This window comes from Pipistrellus kuhlii, unplaced genomic scaffold (assembly GCF_014108245.1).
Source record: "Pipistrellus kuhlii isolate mPipKuh1 unplaced genomic scaffold, mPipKuh1.p scaffold_m20_p_1, whole genome shotgun sequence".
Taxonomy (NCBI): domain Eukaryota; kingdom Metazoa; phylum Chordata; class Mammalia; order Chiroptera; family Vespertilionidae; genus Pipistrellus; species Pipistrellus kuhlii.
This window is the reverse complement of record NW_023425404.1, coordinates 17161880-17178897: the sequence shown is the minus strand read 5'-3', so window position 1 is coordinate 17178897 and position 17018 is coordinate 17161880. Positions and strand designations below refer to the sequence as shown.

Genomic DNA, 17018 nt, shown 5'->3' with positions numbered 1-17018 from the left:
ACCTATTAGTTATCTAATACTTAAAACAGGTAGGTATATACTTTTATTAAACCCTTTGTACAAGTGAGGAAACTGAGTAACACAGTTTAGTGACTTGCTCGGGGCCATCGAGCTTGTAAGAAGATCAGTTGAAATTAGACCAGGAAGTCCATGCACTGAAACACATAACTTTTCTTGGTATGTACATGGATGTGTTCATTGCAATATCACATACAACACAGAAAAGTGCACAAATCAAGCAGATGACTCAATAAATTTTCACAAAGTGAGCACACCTGTGTAACCAGCACCCACCTCAAAGAACAGAACACTACCGGAGTTCCCAACACATATCTTCCCAATCTTACCCCTTCCCCACCAAGATACCGCTGTCCTGACTTCTCTCACCATTCTTCTGGGGATTTCTTCCTTGTCTTCCTATTTTATTTATTTTAAATATATTTTTATTGATTTCAGAGAGAAAGAGAGAGATGGAAATGAGAGAGAATCATTGACTGGCTGCCTCTTGCAACCCAGATTTGTGCCCTTGACCGGAATCGAACCTGGGACCTTTCAGTCTACAGGCCAACGCTCTATCCACTAAGCCAAACCAGCCAGGGCTTGTCTTCCTATTTTAATAACATTTGTATTTCAAGTATCATGGGGTCTGTTGCTTAAGCTAAAAATATTCTATCTTTCAGGGGTGGAGGTGGGGGTGGTTGGAGAGAAAACATTCCCTAGATAAAGAAATAATTGAAGGTAGGAAAGTTGCTGCATTTCCCCTCATTCTCTTTGCTGGTTAGTGTGAGGTTCCAAGCCTTCCTCCGCCCTCCTCTCTCAGGACTACATCTCCCAGCAGGCTGTGCTCTGACAGCTCTCGGATTTAAATAGGATTCTGGGCTTCGCTTAGAGCCAGGCTGTTGCTGAGAGCTCTGAGAGGAGCTACAAGAGGGAGAAGCAGCCAGAAGCAGACCAGAGTTGGAGGCAGACCAGGAGCCGGAACCCGAGTTAGAGTCGAAGGTGTTGTTGCTAAGGAGCAGAAACTAAAGAAGTTGAAAAGATGATGGTTTTCTTGGGACTGCTCGCCTCCTTCCTTTCTTTCCTGTATGTGATAGCTCCATCCATCAGGTTTGTCTTAATTCAGTGACTCATACAATATTTTACAAATCCCTAAACGGGGAGCCACGGAACTTGTAAGTAGACGAATTCTCTCTCGGCTGCTGAAAGAAGAGGAAGGAATAGAGGGTCAGGGGAGAGAAAGTCAGGGCAGAAGAAACAGAAAGAAAGTAATTATGGAGACCTTGAAGGAAGCACCTGGGCTGGGAGGAGAGGGCTGATTTGACTTCCGATGCTAGTGGAAGGCTGAGTGGATGAGTATTAAGTTGCTTGACAGACAACTTAGGGGAAAGTCCTTGCTCTTTCACGCTGTTCCCCTGGGTTCCTTGGAAGATCTTCCTTTCTTCATTGTTTCTAGTGAAGGTGGCCCTGCTGGGTGACTATGGGTGGTCCCTGCTGAGGGACTCACTAAGTACCAGGCCTTTGGGGAAGGAAACAAACTCTCTTTCCTCAGCTAATGATGTATTGGGATGGCTCTTTTGCTGTGGGATTTCTGGAGGTGTCAAAGAAATGTGTGTCTGAGTAGAGAATTTTTAAATTGCTGATGGTTAAGAAGGTTACATGGACATATGAGAGAGAGAGTGTTGCTCTGGGTTCTGGCATAGAAACCTGGGTTCACCTTACAGTTTTGCCACCATTAACAAGTGATTTGAACTTCTCTGAGCCTCATTCCCACCCCCACCCCCCCACTGTAATATGGGGACAATAAGAGAGCAGTTGAGAGGATAAAATAAATTCCCTCTGGAAAGTGCCTGCGAGTTAGATGGTGCTCAGAGAATCATCTGTCCCCACCTCTCTTCTCTTTTTGGAACTTGTCAAGTAAACTTTATGTAAAAAGATGCTTTCTGCACAGAGTTCTGAAAAGAGAGGGTTTCTCAGTGTGCTGATATGATAGGTAGAATGGAATCTCTGAAGATGGCAAAAAAAACAACAACCCAAAACAAAATCATGTGAAGATGCTGGCTCTCTAAAACTGGAGAGGGAGCCCAAGAGCCATATTTGTATGTGGGACCCCTTGAGGTGCCATTCATCAGTTATTCACTGTCGTGCTTATTGAGGATCCAGGGCTCAGGACCAGGGAATCCTTTAATGCTCTTTGCATGTTTTTAATGCAGGTTAGAGGAGGCAGCTGACCTCCAGGAACCTCCAGAGATAAGAGCTTTGTTATCTTTATCTAATAAGGAAGGTGTCCCTTGGCCCTAGCTCAAGAGCACTTCCTCTGTCTGCCTAGATGGCCGTCTGTAGCTTCTGGACACATGCCCTTCCCATCTGAGCTGATGGTCAGGAGACCCCCTTTCCCACTGGGAAAACGTCCCCTGAAGATTAGCTTGTTTAGAAAACATCTCCCGAGGACAACTGTAAGAAATTCTTTTTTGAGGCTGGATGGATGTTGTGCATCTCCACTGGGATTGGGAAGGATGGCGCATGAATGCTTTTGCTTCCTTTCCCCGTAGGAAGTTCTTTGCTGGTGGGGTGTGTAGAACAGACGTGCAGCTTCCTGGGAAGGTCGTGGTGATCACTGGCGCCAACACCGGCATCGGCAAGGAGACAGCCAGAGAGCTCGCTCGCAGAGGCAAGTCCCTCCACTTCCATGTCCACAGGGCAGCACCTCCTATCTCCCCCTTACCCCCTCGCCGGGCTCTGCCCATATTTCCTTGTCTTTTCTCCCGGGCTTAGAGGCTCTGATCAGGAATTCAAGGGACCTGGGATTCAAGTCCAGCTGTGATGCCACCTCACTCTGTGGCCTTAAACAAACTTCCCTCCCTCCCTGCTCCATTATTGTTTGTCTTTTATGAAGTAAGACGAACAATGATGTCCATGTATGGTACTGGTCAAGTCCGTTATTCTGAAAAGAGATACTAAGCAACATTAACTGTCAGAGTATAAAAACCAGGGTTCCCAGCCGGAGTTAAGCTAGTAGCAACGAGCGTGAGCAGTGCGCAGTGAAAATCCTAAAGCGTGGCAATACAGCACTCGCTGCTTTAGGGATGGCTGGAGAACACTCTGTAGTCCCAAGCTTGCTTACCAGACTCTTTCTCAGCCTACGGTCTGAACACTTTGCCCTCTTTTCTTGCCCCAGGAGCCCGAGTATACATTGCCTGCCGAGATGTACTCAAGGGGGAGTCTGCTGCCAGCGAAATCCGAGCTGATACCAAGAACTCCCAGGTGCTGGTGCGGAAACTGGACCTATCGGATACCAAATCCATCAGAGCCTTTGCTGAAGGCTTTCTGGCAGGTGAGGCCCTGGTGGGTAGCCAGAAAAGCAAGAAGCCGGGTGTGGGCGGGGCCGTTCCACCCAGACCTGTCTCTGACCCTTACCTCAGAGCTCTCATGGATTCCACTGGGCAGGTTCTGCCACATGAACCAGCAGGGCAGGGAATTGGCGGGTGGACCAGATGGGCAGGATCCTTATCATGGGATTGCCTCTGCAGTGGGAATGTTGGAGGTATCAGCTCCCTGTCTGGGCTTGTACCTTGGCATCAAGGTGTGGCCCTGATGCCACTCTCTTCTTTCATTCTGAGAAGCAACCTTCTGTGGCCACCGGCACCAAAGGAGGTTGTGTTGCTGCCAGAATTCTTGTGTATCTTGGAAAATAACCAGCTTTTACTAATGACTATGAAATCCATGAGGTTTGGGGACTATGCCTGCCCTGTGTTACCACTGTATGCCCAGCAGAGTGGGCCTGGCCCAGAGTCAGTACTCAGTACATATTTGCTGAATGAATGGATGAATGACTGAATGAATGAATGGTGTCCAGGAAGATATCAATAACTAAAGTTAGGAACCCAAATAATAGTCGTTACAGAATATTACTAAGATAGGTCCAAAGGCAGGAAGTAAATACTCAGGACTGTGCTGGGCAGCTAGCAGGCTTCTTGCTAACGACAGGGTCTCCTTGGTTGTGTTACAGAGGAAAAGCAGCTCCATATTCTGATCAACAATGCAGGAGTGATGATGTGTCCGTATTCCAAGACAGCTGATGGCTTTGAAACCCACCTGGGAGTCAACCACCTGGGTAAGTATTTCCCAGTGAATGAAAAGCAAGGCTGACCCCATCTTGTTCTCTGTAGGTATAGATGACCGTACACTAGTGCTGAGAACCTCCAGTGGTCCTATTGGAGGCCAGGGTTCCAATAGACTGGACATACTGGATTTTTGTCCACTAGCCCTCTCCTGACTAGTCCAAAAAAGTGAGGTCCTCCTACACATAGCATTAAAAAACTCCCAATTGTCAGAGGGAAAGGTGGGTGGGGGGAGTTAGGAAAGGGTATGAGGGGATAAATGGTGATGGAAGGAGACTTGACTTGGCGTGTTGAACACACAATACGATATACAGATGATGTATTATAGAATTATATACCTGAAATCTATATAATTTTATTAACCAATGTCACCCCAACCTACAATAATAAAAGCATAATGTGCTAATTAGGCAGGACATCCTTCCTTCCGGACAAAGCCAGGGGCCACGGCAGAGGCCCTTGCGTGAATTTTGTGCATTGGGCCTCTAGTAAATTAGATAATAAAGTAAAAAGAAACAAAAAAGAGAAACCCCATAACTTTGAAAATAGCAAGAAGAAAAATGCCATTCTTGGATGAGGCTGTGGTAGCATGAGGCTTGCCAAGCAGGCCAGGTGTGGGTGCTGCAGGAGCCTGTATTTGACTGGAGGGAGTCACACCTATAGCTGAGGGCTCAGAAAGCCAAGGGTTGGTCGATGGAGGAGGCAAACCTTGAAGACTTGAGGTATGAGAGAGGCTGGGGTTCAGAGTTCAAGGTGATGGTTCTGGAGAGGAGATCATGGAATATGTCCTCTGATCCTAGATAAATGTAATTTTCCCTAACTCTTCCACTCTTCCCCTCTGTACACGGGTGTACCTGGACCCACAGTTGTGTGATCATGGCCATAGTGGGGTCAGAAGCCAGCAGGTAGCCTTTGTCCTGATTCAAACAAGTACAGATTAAGTCTATATTGTCTCACCTACAGGCTAGCTCTGGCTTTTGTCTTAAAGAATTCACTAACTCAGACTGCCTGACCATTAGCACTGAGTTACATAAAAATTTGTTCACACCCAGAAGATAGGGAGCTAATGCTGAAGTCCTGTCCCACATCCTGAGCCTGGGCAGCCATTCCACACTTTAAAAAAAAATTATATATATAAAAAAAAATATATATATATATATTATATATATAAAATTTATATATATATTATATATATAAATTATATATAATATATATATATATATATATATATATATATACTATATATATATTAAATTGATTTCAGAGAGAGAGGGAGAGAGAGCTCAAAACATCAATGATGAGAGAAAATCATTGATTGGCTGCCTCCTGGGAGCCCCCTACCGGGGATTGAGCCTGCAACCTGTGCATGTGACATTGACCAGAATCAGTTCGCAGGTCAATACTCTCCCCACTGAGCCAAATCAGCCAGGGCAGCCTCTCTACTCTTCAATCTTCCATGTTGGCTCTCCTTGCAGGCCACTTCCTTCTCACCCACTTGCTCCTGGAGCGGCTGAAGGAGTCTGCTCCTGCCCGGGTGGTGAACCTGTCATCAGTGGTCCACATTGCTGGCAAGATTCGCTTCCACGACCTCCAGGGTGAGAAGCGCTACAGCCGCGGTTTTGCTTACTGTCACAGCAAGTTGGCCAATGTGCTTTTTACTCGTGAGCTGGCCAAAAAGCTCCAAGGTAAGTCGAGAGAAAGGGCCAGGGTTAAGGTAGCAAAAGCAGAGTTTGCAGGTTCACAGAAATTTCTGAACACTTCAGACATGAACACTACAGTGGTAGGTATCTCTATGCACAGAGGAGAATGCCCTTGGGAAACTTACAGTTAGGAACCTAGGAAGTTACCTTACATTTATGTCAAATCTTATATCTATTATCTGATATTATTTTTCATAACCACCTCTTGCAACAGGCAGAGCAGGTATTATTTTTATATGGTTCCAAACTGAGGTCCAAAGAAGCAGGCAGCCCAGGTCTATACGGCTTTAAATCCAGGGTACTTCCCTCTGAGTGCTATTTGCTGAGAGTCACGTGGTTAGCTGAGCAAGAGAGGTGCCACTGCCCAGAGTGAGGGAGCTAGGGCTGGACGTCAACCCTCCAGGGTCTGAGTTCTTGCTCTGCCACACAGTAGCCACGTTGTATAAGGACATGTCCCTTTAACTTCTCCTGACTTCATCCCCTCAACTTTAAAATGAGGTGGGGTCTCTCTTAATCCTATAATTTTTTAAAAGAAAAATTGATTTTAGAGAGGAAGAGAGAGGGAGCAAGAGATAGAAACATAAATGCTGAGGGAGACTCATTAATCGGCTGCCTCTTGTACACCCTACACTGGGGATCAAGCCCACAACCCAGGCATGTGCCCTTGACCAGAATTGAACCCGGGACCCTTCAGTCTGCAGGCCGACGCTCTATCCACTTAGCCAAACCGGCGAGGGCTAATCCTATGATTCTTTCTCTTCCTGGAGTTTTCTTTGAGTTGCTGGCTTTGGGATCTGGAAATCATGGGGACTGTTTGCTATGCTGAATAAGCCAGAGTTCGGGACAGTGGTATTTGCTTTCAGAACACAGAAGGTAGAAGAATAGGGCAATCATTAAAAGCAATAACAATGATGACAATAATAATTGAGAGTTTTGTGTATGCTATGTACTATGCATGTCTTAACTCATTTAATGCAACATCCCTACGAAGTAGGTGCTACTATTTTTCCCTGCTCCACAAGCAAGCAAACAAGCAAACAAGATAGGCACAGAAATATATACAACTTGACCTAGCAAGTTTCCTAGCTGAGCCAGGACAGTCCAGCTCTGGAGTCCATGCCCTTTGCATCAGAGTCCAGACCTTGGCCCTGCAACCTGCTAGGGTATGACTTTGGGCAATCACTTTACTTAACCTCACTGTGATGAGACCTCAGTTTTTTTTCTCATGGTAAATGGGCATCTTAATATCACTTACCTCATAAGCCTCTTTGAGAAGCAAATGAGATAATGCAGGTAAAGCACGTAATGCAGGTCCATGCACATAATAAGTACTAAACATAGTAGAGGCAGGCACCAGCCATGTCTGGGGGGCATGTTAACCCCCATCATCTCCATCAGCACCTCTCAGTCTACACCTCCTAAAATATGCTTGCTTAGCAAATTCGGCTCAAGCCACCTAACTTCCTTTTTTTCAACCACATTGCTTCCCTTAAGTCAGGAGTGGGAAACCATTTTTCTGCCAAGGGCCATTTGGATATTTATAGCATCATTCATGGGCCATGTAAAAATATCAATTTAAAAATTAGCCTGCTACATTTGGTCAAACATTTAATTTGCTCACCCCTAATGCCTTGGCAGGACCAGACCAAATGGTTTCGAGGGCCTTATACAGCCCACTGGTCAGATGTTCTCTACCTTTGGAAGCTTTTTATTTTTTATTTTATTTTATTTTTAAATACTTTAAATATATTATTTGATTTTTTACAGAGAGGAAGAGAGAGGAATAGAGAGTTAGAAACATTGATGAGAGGAACATTGATCCTACTGGGGATGTGCCTGAAACCGAAGTACATGCCCTTGACTAGAATCGAACCTGGGACCCTTTAGTCTGCAGGCCGACACTCTATCCACTGAGCCAAACCAGTTAGGGCTGGAAGCCTTTCCTATAGAAATTCCAAAGATGCCACTGTTAGTAATTGATACTACTACTACTACTGCTGTAGTAGTGTTAGAAGTTCAACTGGTACATGTTGTTGTTTCTATTATTAATACTTAAGTCACAGACATTGACATAGAAGGACCTTCAACCAAGCATTTGTTTTGGAGCACAGAAGGCTATAGATCTTTTTGGAAGAGATCAATTAATTACTGGCCAGATTTTACCTGGCTGGGAGGGGCACCTTCTAAATCACGGGGTTCTGTTTTCCGAGTCCCTTCTTCTCACTTGCACAGTTTGCAGCAGGAGGTGAGCTGTTTCGGGGGCTCAGAGTGTGCCCCTGCTCTAACCGTGCTCTCTCTGTCCCAGGCACAGGGGTCACCACCTACTCGGTGCACCCGGGCATCGTCCGCTCCGAGCTGGTCCGCCACTCCTTCCTGATGTGCCTGCTCTGGCGGCTCTTCTCCCCCTTCCTCAAGTCAGCACGGGAGGGGGCGCAGACCAGCCTGCACTGCGCCCTGGCCGAGGGCCTGGAGCCCCAGAGCGGCAAGTACTTCAGGTGCGTGGAGGCAGCGCCGGGCCTCTCCCCACCTGTGCGCGGCGAGACTCACCCTTGCTGGGGCTTTGCACCCCAGCTGGCCGAGTGTGTGCCTCCTAGCAGAATCCAGGTTTGCATTGGGCTGGGCCAGCGACCCAAATGCTGTTACTTTTCCAAGGGAAATTACATTAGAAACTTGGCAAGAGAAGCTTCCCTGGCTCTGTTTTCTATCTGTGTGCCATGTTTCCAGGAAAGAAGGCTTTGCAGCTTTCTGAGTGTTTCCCTCTTTTAATGGGATTTAAACACTGTCTATCTATTTCTGTACAAACAAAGCAAAGAAGAGGGTAAGGATAAGTAATTCATGCATAAGCTTTTCTTCTTTATCAGGACTGCATTTTCCATGAATGTAGGCAATGAACTGCAGGCTTAGTGGTAATATTGGTGACTTTGGCACCCGTAAAACTGTAGTATTTCCATGCCACATTGCAGTTGCATATTTCCCAAAATGTCACTTCTGCTCGCCACTACTTGGAAATCCGGGTGGTTATCAGACCCATTGCTAGCTCTTGTTATAGAATATATTCGCAAAGAAGCTTATGTATTACTTACTATGCCATAGATTTTTTTTTTACAATATTTAAAAACTGTACCCCAATACAGTTCGTTTCTTTTCATGCAACATATTTTATACATTCAGAAATATATTCTGAGGAAGAGGCCATAAACTTTTCCAGACTGTCAGTGTGCACTCTTGGATGTTTACATTCTCTCTTTGCCCTCCAGTGACTGCAAGAAGGCCTGGGTGTCTCCCAGGGCCCGAAACAACAAAACCGCTGAGCGTCTGTGGGCCGTCAGCTGTGAGCTTCTAGGAATTCAGTGGAAGTAGAGCTGGCCGAAGAACTGTGGCTTTATCAGGTCCGGTCCGCGCCATCACGAAGGGAGACCAAGAAGGCCAACCTGAGGACTGTCCTCCCAGCTGGCTGCTGCTGCGAATCCTGTCCTCCTCCGATTCTCCCGACCCTTCTGGAAACCTCTGCATTCCCAACCGTCTTGTGAGGCTGGCTCATGGTATCAGATCTACAGAGCATTCTTCTCCAAGACTTGCAGTGGGCCTCCCTCTCGGGGCAGGAGGAGTAGGCAGATGCCAGGCTGAGCACAGGGATGGCAAAAGAGGCTGGGAAACTGGGTCAGTTTCCTCACAGGAACCAGACACGCCAGCCAGCAGGCTCAGAGGAGGTGGCAGGAGCACCAGCATCACGTATTTCCAGGGACTATAGACTCAAACTCTTGACTAACCTCTTTCCTCTTTAAATTCTGCATCCCAATTCTGGTCACAACTCTGGAGTCTGGACCAACTCAGGAAAATCTTGACTTAATCTTGGCCAACTTTGGTTCCTTCCTCTGAGCACCCTGAGTCCCTGCATGAAGCTGGGCCTTCCCATTTTCTTTTTCCACTTCCTTTTTAAAAATTGAAAAAAAAATTTCTAGCTTTATTGAGATATAATTTTTAATCATGCAGATGGTTTCATTTTCTAAAGCATTCCCTTTACCTCATTTTAAAAATAGTTTGCTGATTAAAAAAAAAAAAATAGAGACAGGAAGGGAGAGGAAGAGAGAGAGAGAAACATCAGTGATGAGAGAGAATCATTGATCAGCTGCCTTCTGCACGTGCCCTACTGGGATCAAGCCCACAACCCAGGCATGTGTCTTTGCCAGGGAATTGAACCCGCTACCTCTTGGTGCACGGGACAACACCCAACCAACTGAGCCACACCAGCCAGGGCTTTACCTCAATTTTTAGAGAAAATAGACTACACACCCCATTGCCTTACTTATTTTCTCAGGGTAGCAAGAGAGAAATGGAACAAAATGGGAAGCCAGCCTTCTGTTTCAGTGAGTACTATCTCACCCTACTCCCAACCCATAACCTTGTTATAATATCACATCTTAGAATGCATTATTAAGATGGTGTAAAATAAGATGTTTCTATTGGATATTTCCTCAAGTTGCTTCCAGCTCTCATGTTTTATTATCTAAGAAGTAATGGAAGTGACTTTAATTACACAGTTGCTAGGTTTCACTATAGATTGAGGCCAGAGGGAATGTAGGACTTAATTGAATTTGATACCTAGATGCAGAAAAACCACGCTCTGATAAACCCTCTACCTGAACTCGGAGGTCTTCTCGCTTCTGGCCTCCCTGCTCTCCTGGGCTTCAGCTCCTGGTGCTTGCCCAAAGTGCTGAAGTCACCAGGAAGAGGTAGAGAGATTACCTAATCTGTAGCCAATTGAATCACGAAGTCAGGTTATTGGTTTCTGTTCTAAGCATCCAAAGGGCATCTGGTGACAAAAATGCCCTTTTCATCCATAGCAAGTAAACTTTTTTTAAACCCTTTTTATTAAGGAAATGTTTAAATAGAAGAAAGTAGAACAAATGGTATTATGAATCCCCATGTACCTGCCTGTCATCCAGCTTCAACATTAATGTTCTGTCAGTCTTGTTTCATCTATATTTCCTCCTGGACATTTTTGGGGGTGGGGTGGAATAATTGAAAGCATATTCTGGACATCATATATCCACTCATAAATACTTTAATGTGTATACTGAAATAAGAACATTTGTTTGTTCGCTTGTTACTAAATCACAATGCTCTATGTTAGGGGTGTCGAACTCAATCAGAGAAGGGGCCAAAATCTAAAATCCAGCCTAAATCGCGGGCCGAATGGTTTACTGAACAGTCATAAACTGTCATTGTGATGGAAATGCAGCGGAGTGCAGTGATGACAGCGCGGTGCGGGCCACATTGCAAGGCCTGGCGGGACGGATTTGGCCCTCGGGCCTTGTGTTTGACACATGTGCTCTATGTGAATGAAAAGTGGCTATGCAATAAACCTGACAGAATCAGTGATCAAAAATAACCACACAGGTTGCTCTGATCACAAAGTCCTAAATGAATAGGTTTAGCAGTCAGTCACATCCCAGGTCTATAGCTTCCTTAGCAAAGGTCAATTTTTTTTTTCTTTTTTTTTAAATTCTCACCTGAGAATATGTTTATTGATGAGAGAGAGAGAGAGAGAGGCACTGATGTGAGAGAGAGACATCGATCAGTTGCCTCCTGTATGCTCCCTAATCAGGGAGCAACCCTGCAACCTGGGCATGTGCCCAGACCAGGAATCAAACCCATGACCTTTGATGTACTAACTGAGCAACACCAGCCAGGGTAGCAAAGGCCAACCTTTACCTTAAGTGAGCTCTGTCCATTGCTCTTATGCATCTAGGATAATATGTCTTTGAAATGTCAGAGTAGTTTTATTTTCTAGACTCCTCTTAGGCACAACTACCAGCCCCAGAGCACAAGACCACAGAATCTCTCGTCGTTACCTTGTTTTCTGTATACCATTTCTATGTGCTGTGAATGTTTGTTTTTAACTATTCTCTACCCATCAGTGCAAAAGTGTTTCTCCCTTTTGCCTTTTATCCAATTATTGTTTCTCTCCCCACCCCATGGCCCATGCTTTCTCCCATCTCCTTAATGTACCACCAGTGGATTTCATGTAACTCTTCTTATGATTCCTCCTTTGAGTCTAATCCTATCTGTAAAAGGGTAATATACAAATTAACCATCACTCCATCACAAGGATGGTGGCGCCCAGTCCCCTCAGTCCTGCTGGAGTCCCCCAGTCCCAGGGAGGTGGCCACTGAGAGTGGCAGCAGGCGTGGCCTGGTGGAATGCTTGCTTGGTTGCCACAGTGACGAGGCAAGTGTTCCACCCCGGCCGAGCGAGGAGGGCCTCTGGCCAAGCTGGGCCATGGATGGGCCTCTGCGCCGTGGAGAGCCTCTGGGCAGTGAGTGTGGAGCAGCCAGGCCCCGCAGAGAGCTACTGGCATACAGATTCGTGCACAGGACTACTAGTGTATAAAATAAGCTGCAAAACTGCCATTCTATGGAGCATTTTCTCTGTTAAGATTTTGCTTCCTGTCATATGTCATCAGTTTGGCTCAAATAAACTCATAAAACCTCTATAGTTTTGAACTTTTCTTATGCTGACATGTAACTGCTAACAACATGAATAATTCCTGAGTATCATTTACTACTTGAAACTCAGGTTACTACTTAAAGTTCAGAATCCAGGGCAGCTACTATTGTTATCCCCATTTTACTCACAGGCACTGAGAAGTTCAGTAGCTTGCCCAAGTTCACAAGGTTGACACATGGTAGAGTGGACCCTGGTAGTCTGACCCTAGAACTAATGTTTTTAACAGCTATGCTCTCTGGCTTCCCAAGGTGGAGGAAGCAACAAATTCCCTCAAGGAAAACTCTGGGAACATGAATGAGCAGAGGGGTGAGGGGAATAGTGGGGAAGCAATCAGCATGTGCTCCCTCCTGAGACCCGGTGCCTCATAGGCAGTTGGGTCCATTGGAAAACCTAGTGAAAAGGAAGGGGAAAAAAAGGAGGGGGGTGTGTGGAAACAGGAAAAAGCCATGCTAAGGTGGGAGATAGGGCTGGTGAAGAGCATGGATGGCATTGGTGATCCTGGATTTCTCCTCTGGGCTAGAAGAATAAGCAAACACCGAAAACCGGGAGCACACAGGGCTGCTGTCTGTGCAAGAGGAGAGCAAGCAGTGCATGAGTGTGAGTGCAGAGATTCACACCTGTGTGAAGTTTAAGGGATGAGCAATGCAAACACTGAGGCAAGAGGCAAGGGCTTGGGTGAGGTCTTTGATGCATGTCAGAGATGGCTGGTTGTAGGAGAAGAAACAAAGCCATGCACATTGTCCCAATCAGGCCTCAGTTAATTGATTATCTGTCTAGACTTAGTGAGGCAAACGCAGGTGACCAGGAGTCAGCAATAACGGCCTATCCTCCGATACGTCAATGTCCAGACAGTGGAGCCAAACCGGAACAGGTGACACACAAGACAGAATTAGTATGCAATCACACAGTTTATTTACCTATTCCTAGTGGTCCTAGGCTCCAGCAAAGGCCACCCGGCAATGCACACTGAAGGATGGATGACGAAAACAGAGACAGGCAGGCGGCCGCAGGTGGTTCAGGCTCACACAGCAGAGCAGTCAGGGGCCAGTCTCTTGGAGCGACGTGGAGTCCTCCTCTTATCGGGCAGGAGACCTCAACTGAAGACAGTCTCAGGGTTATATGGACTGCTGTAAACAACTTGTGTCCTTATCCGTGTGGTCCAGACAGTGTGCCTTATGCTAGGAGCAGGGCATTTACACTTTAAGAACTAAGGGCTTTTTTTATTTTTAATATTTTATTTATTTTTTACAGAGAGGAAGGGAAAGGGATAGAGAGCTAGAAACATCGATGAGAGAGAATCATTGACCAGCTGCTTCCTGCACACTCCCCACCGGGGATGTGTCCGCAACCAATGTATTATACATGCCCCCGACTGGAATTGAACCCGGGACCCTTCAATCCACAGGCTGACGCTCTATCCACTGAGCCAAACTGGTCTCTGCAAGAGCTCAGGGCTTTTACATCAAGATCGTGGGGTGTTCATTAATTTTGGAAGTTATAGAGTATTGGGGTTTCCACACAGCAAACATTTCACATGGTAATTATTTCATACATTAGAGGGGTTTCCTTATGACCATAACATTATGATAACACACGGGCTGCAAGGAGTTGGCTCCAGCTGCCACTTCTAGGCAGGACGCTGGCATTGCTGTCGGTAGCAGAGGGTCTTTGAGTCAACCTGCTCACAAGGCTGGTTTCTTCCACTTCCACACATTCAACTACAGTTACTTTTATTAAATTGGACTCTTTTCTCTATAGAACTTTTTCTTTTCTTCAGAGAGAACAGAATGCTAACACATTCAAAAGATTGTTCCTTAAAATAGATGGGATCCTTATAGCATGTGTGCTTGAAACCCTTTGGACTATTACATATAACTTTTCATGTTTGTCAGACTACTTGTTAGTATGATTCGCTGAATAAAGGTCATCCTATTCTTGATTTGTAGCAAATATCTGAAATCTGAAAAACCCTTTTGTTTTTTTCTAAGGTACACAGAGGCCTGGGGGCCGAGTGCTGGGGACAGGGGTCTCAGAGCCTCACCCCAGAGGAGAGGGGCAGGGCAATAGTAAGATAGCAGGGCCTGAAATTCAGGGCCAAGCTAGGAATCTACACATAGGATCCGCATGGTCTAGAAATGATAGGAGGAAAGCAATTTGAGTGAGTTCTGGCACCCAAGAATCTCAGCTTAATGGCCTTAGGAACTTTGGGGGCTGAGGGCTGATCTTAAGGTCACAGTGTTTGGTGAAGAAATCCTTCCCATTGAGTTTTAGGCCAGGGGACCATTCCCTGCATTATCATCTAACCATGATCTCTGGAAAACACAGAAATTGCTCCATTTCTATTTTACTCGTCACAACGTCCATACTGTACATGCTCTTTCTTTCTGAAGAACAGCTCTACTTGGAGTATGTGTCATTTCCTGCCCTCCTTGGCAGGTGGCACAGCTCAGCCAGATCAAAGTAGTACAGGGCTGGGGGGCTTACTTCTAATCAAAAGGCTTAACCTCATTGAAAGAAGTCTGTGGCCCTAGCTGGCTTGGCTCAATGGATAGAGCGTTGGCCAGGAACTGAAGGGACCCGGGTTTGATTTCAGTCAAGGGCACATGCCCAGGTTGTGGGGTCAATCCCCAGTAGGGGGCATGTAAGAGGCAACAGATTAGCAATTCTCTTTCATCATTGATGTTTCTATTTCCCTTTCCCTTCCTCTCTGAAATCAATAAAAATGTATTTTAAAAATAATTAAAAAACAAAGAAATCAGTGTAATATTACCTGGCCAGGGAAAGTATTTTAAATCTGAAGTTTTCTACTTTATCTCGAATTGTTGGGTGCACTTATATTTAACAATAGTGACACCGAATATACAAGAGCTAAGAGCAAAGAATGCCATAAAGAAAAAAAAAAAGCGATTATTGGTTTTACATGTTGTTGGCATTTTCAGAATGTTGAACAATCATTGTTCCCCTTGCTTAGATTCTAGGCTCTGTCACTTCTCATGGTGGTCAGGTGCTCCCACAAGACTCAGCCTCCCTCAGCACTGCTTCCTGGGAGCCATCTCGCGCTCCAGTTTCATCATGTCTTTGTGTAACTGACTGTCCAACACCAAAAGTGTTGTCTAGTCTGCTCAGCCTTGGCAAGGAACAAGTACCAGCAGTGGCCTCCTGTCATGTTTCCAGAAGAGACTTGCCCATGTTAACTATCCAGCAAGGGAAAGAAAGGCCTTAGCTCAGCATAAATGACTTTGGGAATCCGGTGGCTGAGTCACCATTCAACCTTCCCATCTCTGCTGCTTAGATTTCCCCATGGCCACAGAGGCCATTTCCCTTGAAATCTGTTTGTGCTATGGATGTGGCTTCCTGCCTGGCTTAGGATACAGGAGGCAAGATCTGGACGAGAAGGGCTCAGGGATTACAGTCATCCTAGACTTCTCTGCAATGAGGTGCTTCCTTAGCTGACCCAGGCCTGCTGCCTTCACTATTCCTGGCTTCTGTTAAGCTCTGAAACCATTGGCTAGCCTAGTCCAGGTGAAGAAAACCTTTCCCTCTGGCTTGACAGAGACTGGCCTCAATTTCTTCAACATAAAACTTGTCTGGGACACTAAAGGAAAAGGAAACAAAAGAGACATTTGAAAAATCAAGAAGCAAAGAGTTCCAGAGCATAGATTACCTATGTGATGTCTAACTGCACAGATGACCTTGGCTGGCTCCTGGCCCTTATCTGATACAACTCTGTATTCAGCATGGAGAATCTAGCTTACATCTTTGCCTCTTTTAGTTACAAGACAGACACCCACTTGGAACAAGCTTAGGCCAAACGCCATAAAATATTTTGCTCATAAATTCAAGGAAGTGTTGAAAGTAGAAAGTAGAAAAGGTTTCTTTTCCTCCTGGTCCCAGATGCTTCTGAGAACTGGGTGCTTCGGTATAAGCATGGCCAAGTCCAAGAACGACACCATGCACAACCAGTCCTGAAAATGGCACAGAAATGGCATCAAGAAATCCCGATCACAAAGATATAAATATCTTAGTGGGGTGGACCCCAAGTTCCTGAGGAACATGTGCTTGGCCAAGAAGCACAACAAGAAAGGCCTGAAGAAGATGCAGGTCAGCAATGCCAAGGCCATGAGCGCACATTCCAAGGCTGCCACGGCTCTCACAAAGCCCAAGGAGGTCAAGCCCAAGATCCCAAAGGGTGGCAGCTGCAAGCTCAATCAGTTTGCCTTTCATTGCTCACCCCAAACTTGAGGAACACACTGTGCCCCCATCGCCAAGGATCTCAGGCTCTGTCTGCCAAAAGTCAACAACCAAGGCTCAAACCAAGCCCCAGGCTGCGGCTGCAGCTGCAGCTCAGGCTTCATCATGGGCTCCTAAAGGTTCCCAGGCCCCCATGCAGGCTCCACAGTAAAGACCTCTGTCTGCTGATGTGAGGGCAAGAAGGACCAGCCTGATCCCCTGGGCTGCTGTTGCATGGAGCCGATGTCTTTCTGTGCTATTTGTACAAATAAACCTGAGGCAGGGTCTGCCAAAGAAGAAAAAGAGAAAAAAGGAGTCTATGCAGCTAAAAAATAACTGGAATTCAAGCATCAAGTTCCATCATGCTCCCCTACTTATAATAGACACTTTTCTCTGTAGACTTCACTTTAGAGTAAGTGGCAGAAACTTGACTGTTGAAAGTTCAAGCTTCATACCTTGT

At 45.8% G+C, this 17018-nt stretch overlaps 1 protein-coding gene and 1 pseudogene across 7 annotated transcripts; both read left to right on the top strand.

Moving 5' to 3' along the window:
- The first annotated feature begins 815 nt into the window (after positions 1 to 815).
- On the top strand, positions 816 to 9954 carry LOC118716360 (retinol dehydrogenase 12). Of its 7 annotated transcripts, none has more exons than XM_036433479.1 (7): positions 816 to 1107; positions 2550 to 2668; positions 3176 to 3331; positions 4007 to 4111; positions 5594 to 5803; positions 8124 to 8313; positions 9076 to 9954. In XM_036433479.1, the coding sequence occupies exons 1-7, from the start codon at positions 1040 to 1042 to the stop codon at positions 9176 to 9178; spliced, it is 951 nt and encodes a 316-aa protein (XP_036289372.1). In that variant the 5' UTR covers positions 816 to 1039; the 3' UTR covers positions 9179 to 9954. The 7 variants fall into 7 exon arrangements, with proteins under 7 accessions (XP_036289372.1, XP_036289378.1, XP_036289362.1 ...); XM_036433485.2 differs by having other exon boundaries at positions 879 to 1107; positions 5507 to 5713; XM_036433469.2 differs by having other exon boundaries at positions 879 to 1107; positions 5507 to 5803; positions 8130 to 8313.
- A 6301-nt stretch (positions 9955 to 16255) lies between these two features.
- Positions 16256 to 16759, top strand: LOC118716423 (annotated as a pseudogene).
- The last annotated feature ends 259 nt before the right edge of the window (positions 16760 to 17018 follow it).

Bases quoted from the DNA above. Each gene is read 5' to 3' on its own strand.
- LOC118716360 (XM_036433461.2), top strand. From the start codon at position 1,040: ATGATGGTTTTCTTGGGACTGCTCGCCTCCTTCCTTTCTTTCCTGTAT. The intron at 4,112-5,506 runs GTAAGTATTTCC...GACCAGAATCAG, and splicing joins CCTGGGAGTCAACCACCTGG to TTCGCAGGTCAATACTCTCC. The intron at 5,804-8,123 runs GTAAGTCGAGAG...TCTCTGTCCCAG, and splicing joins GCTGGCCAAAAAGCTCCAAG to GCACAGGGGTCACCACCTAC.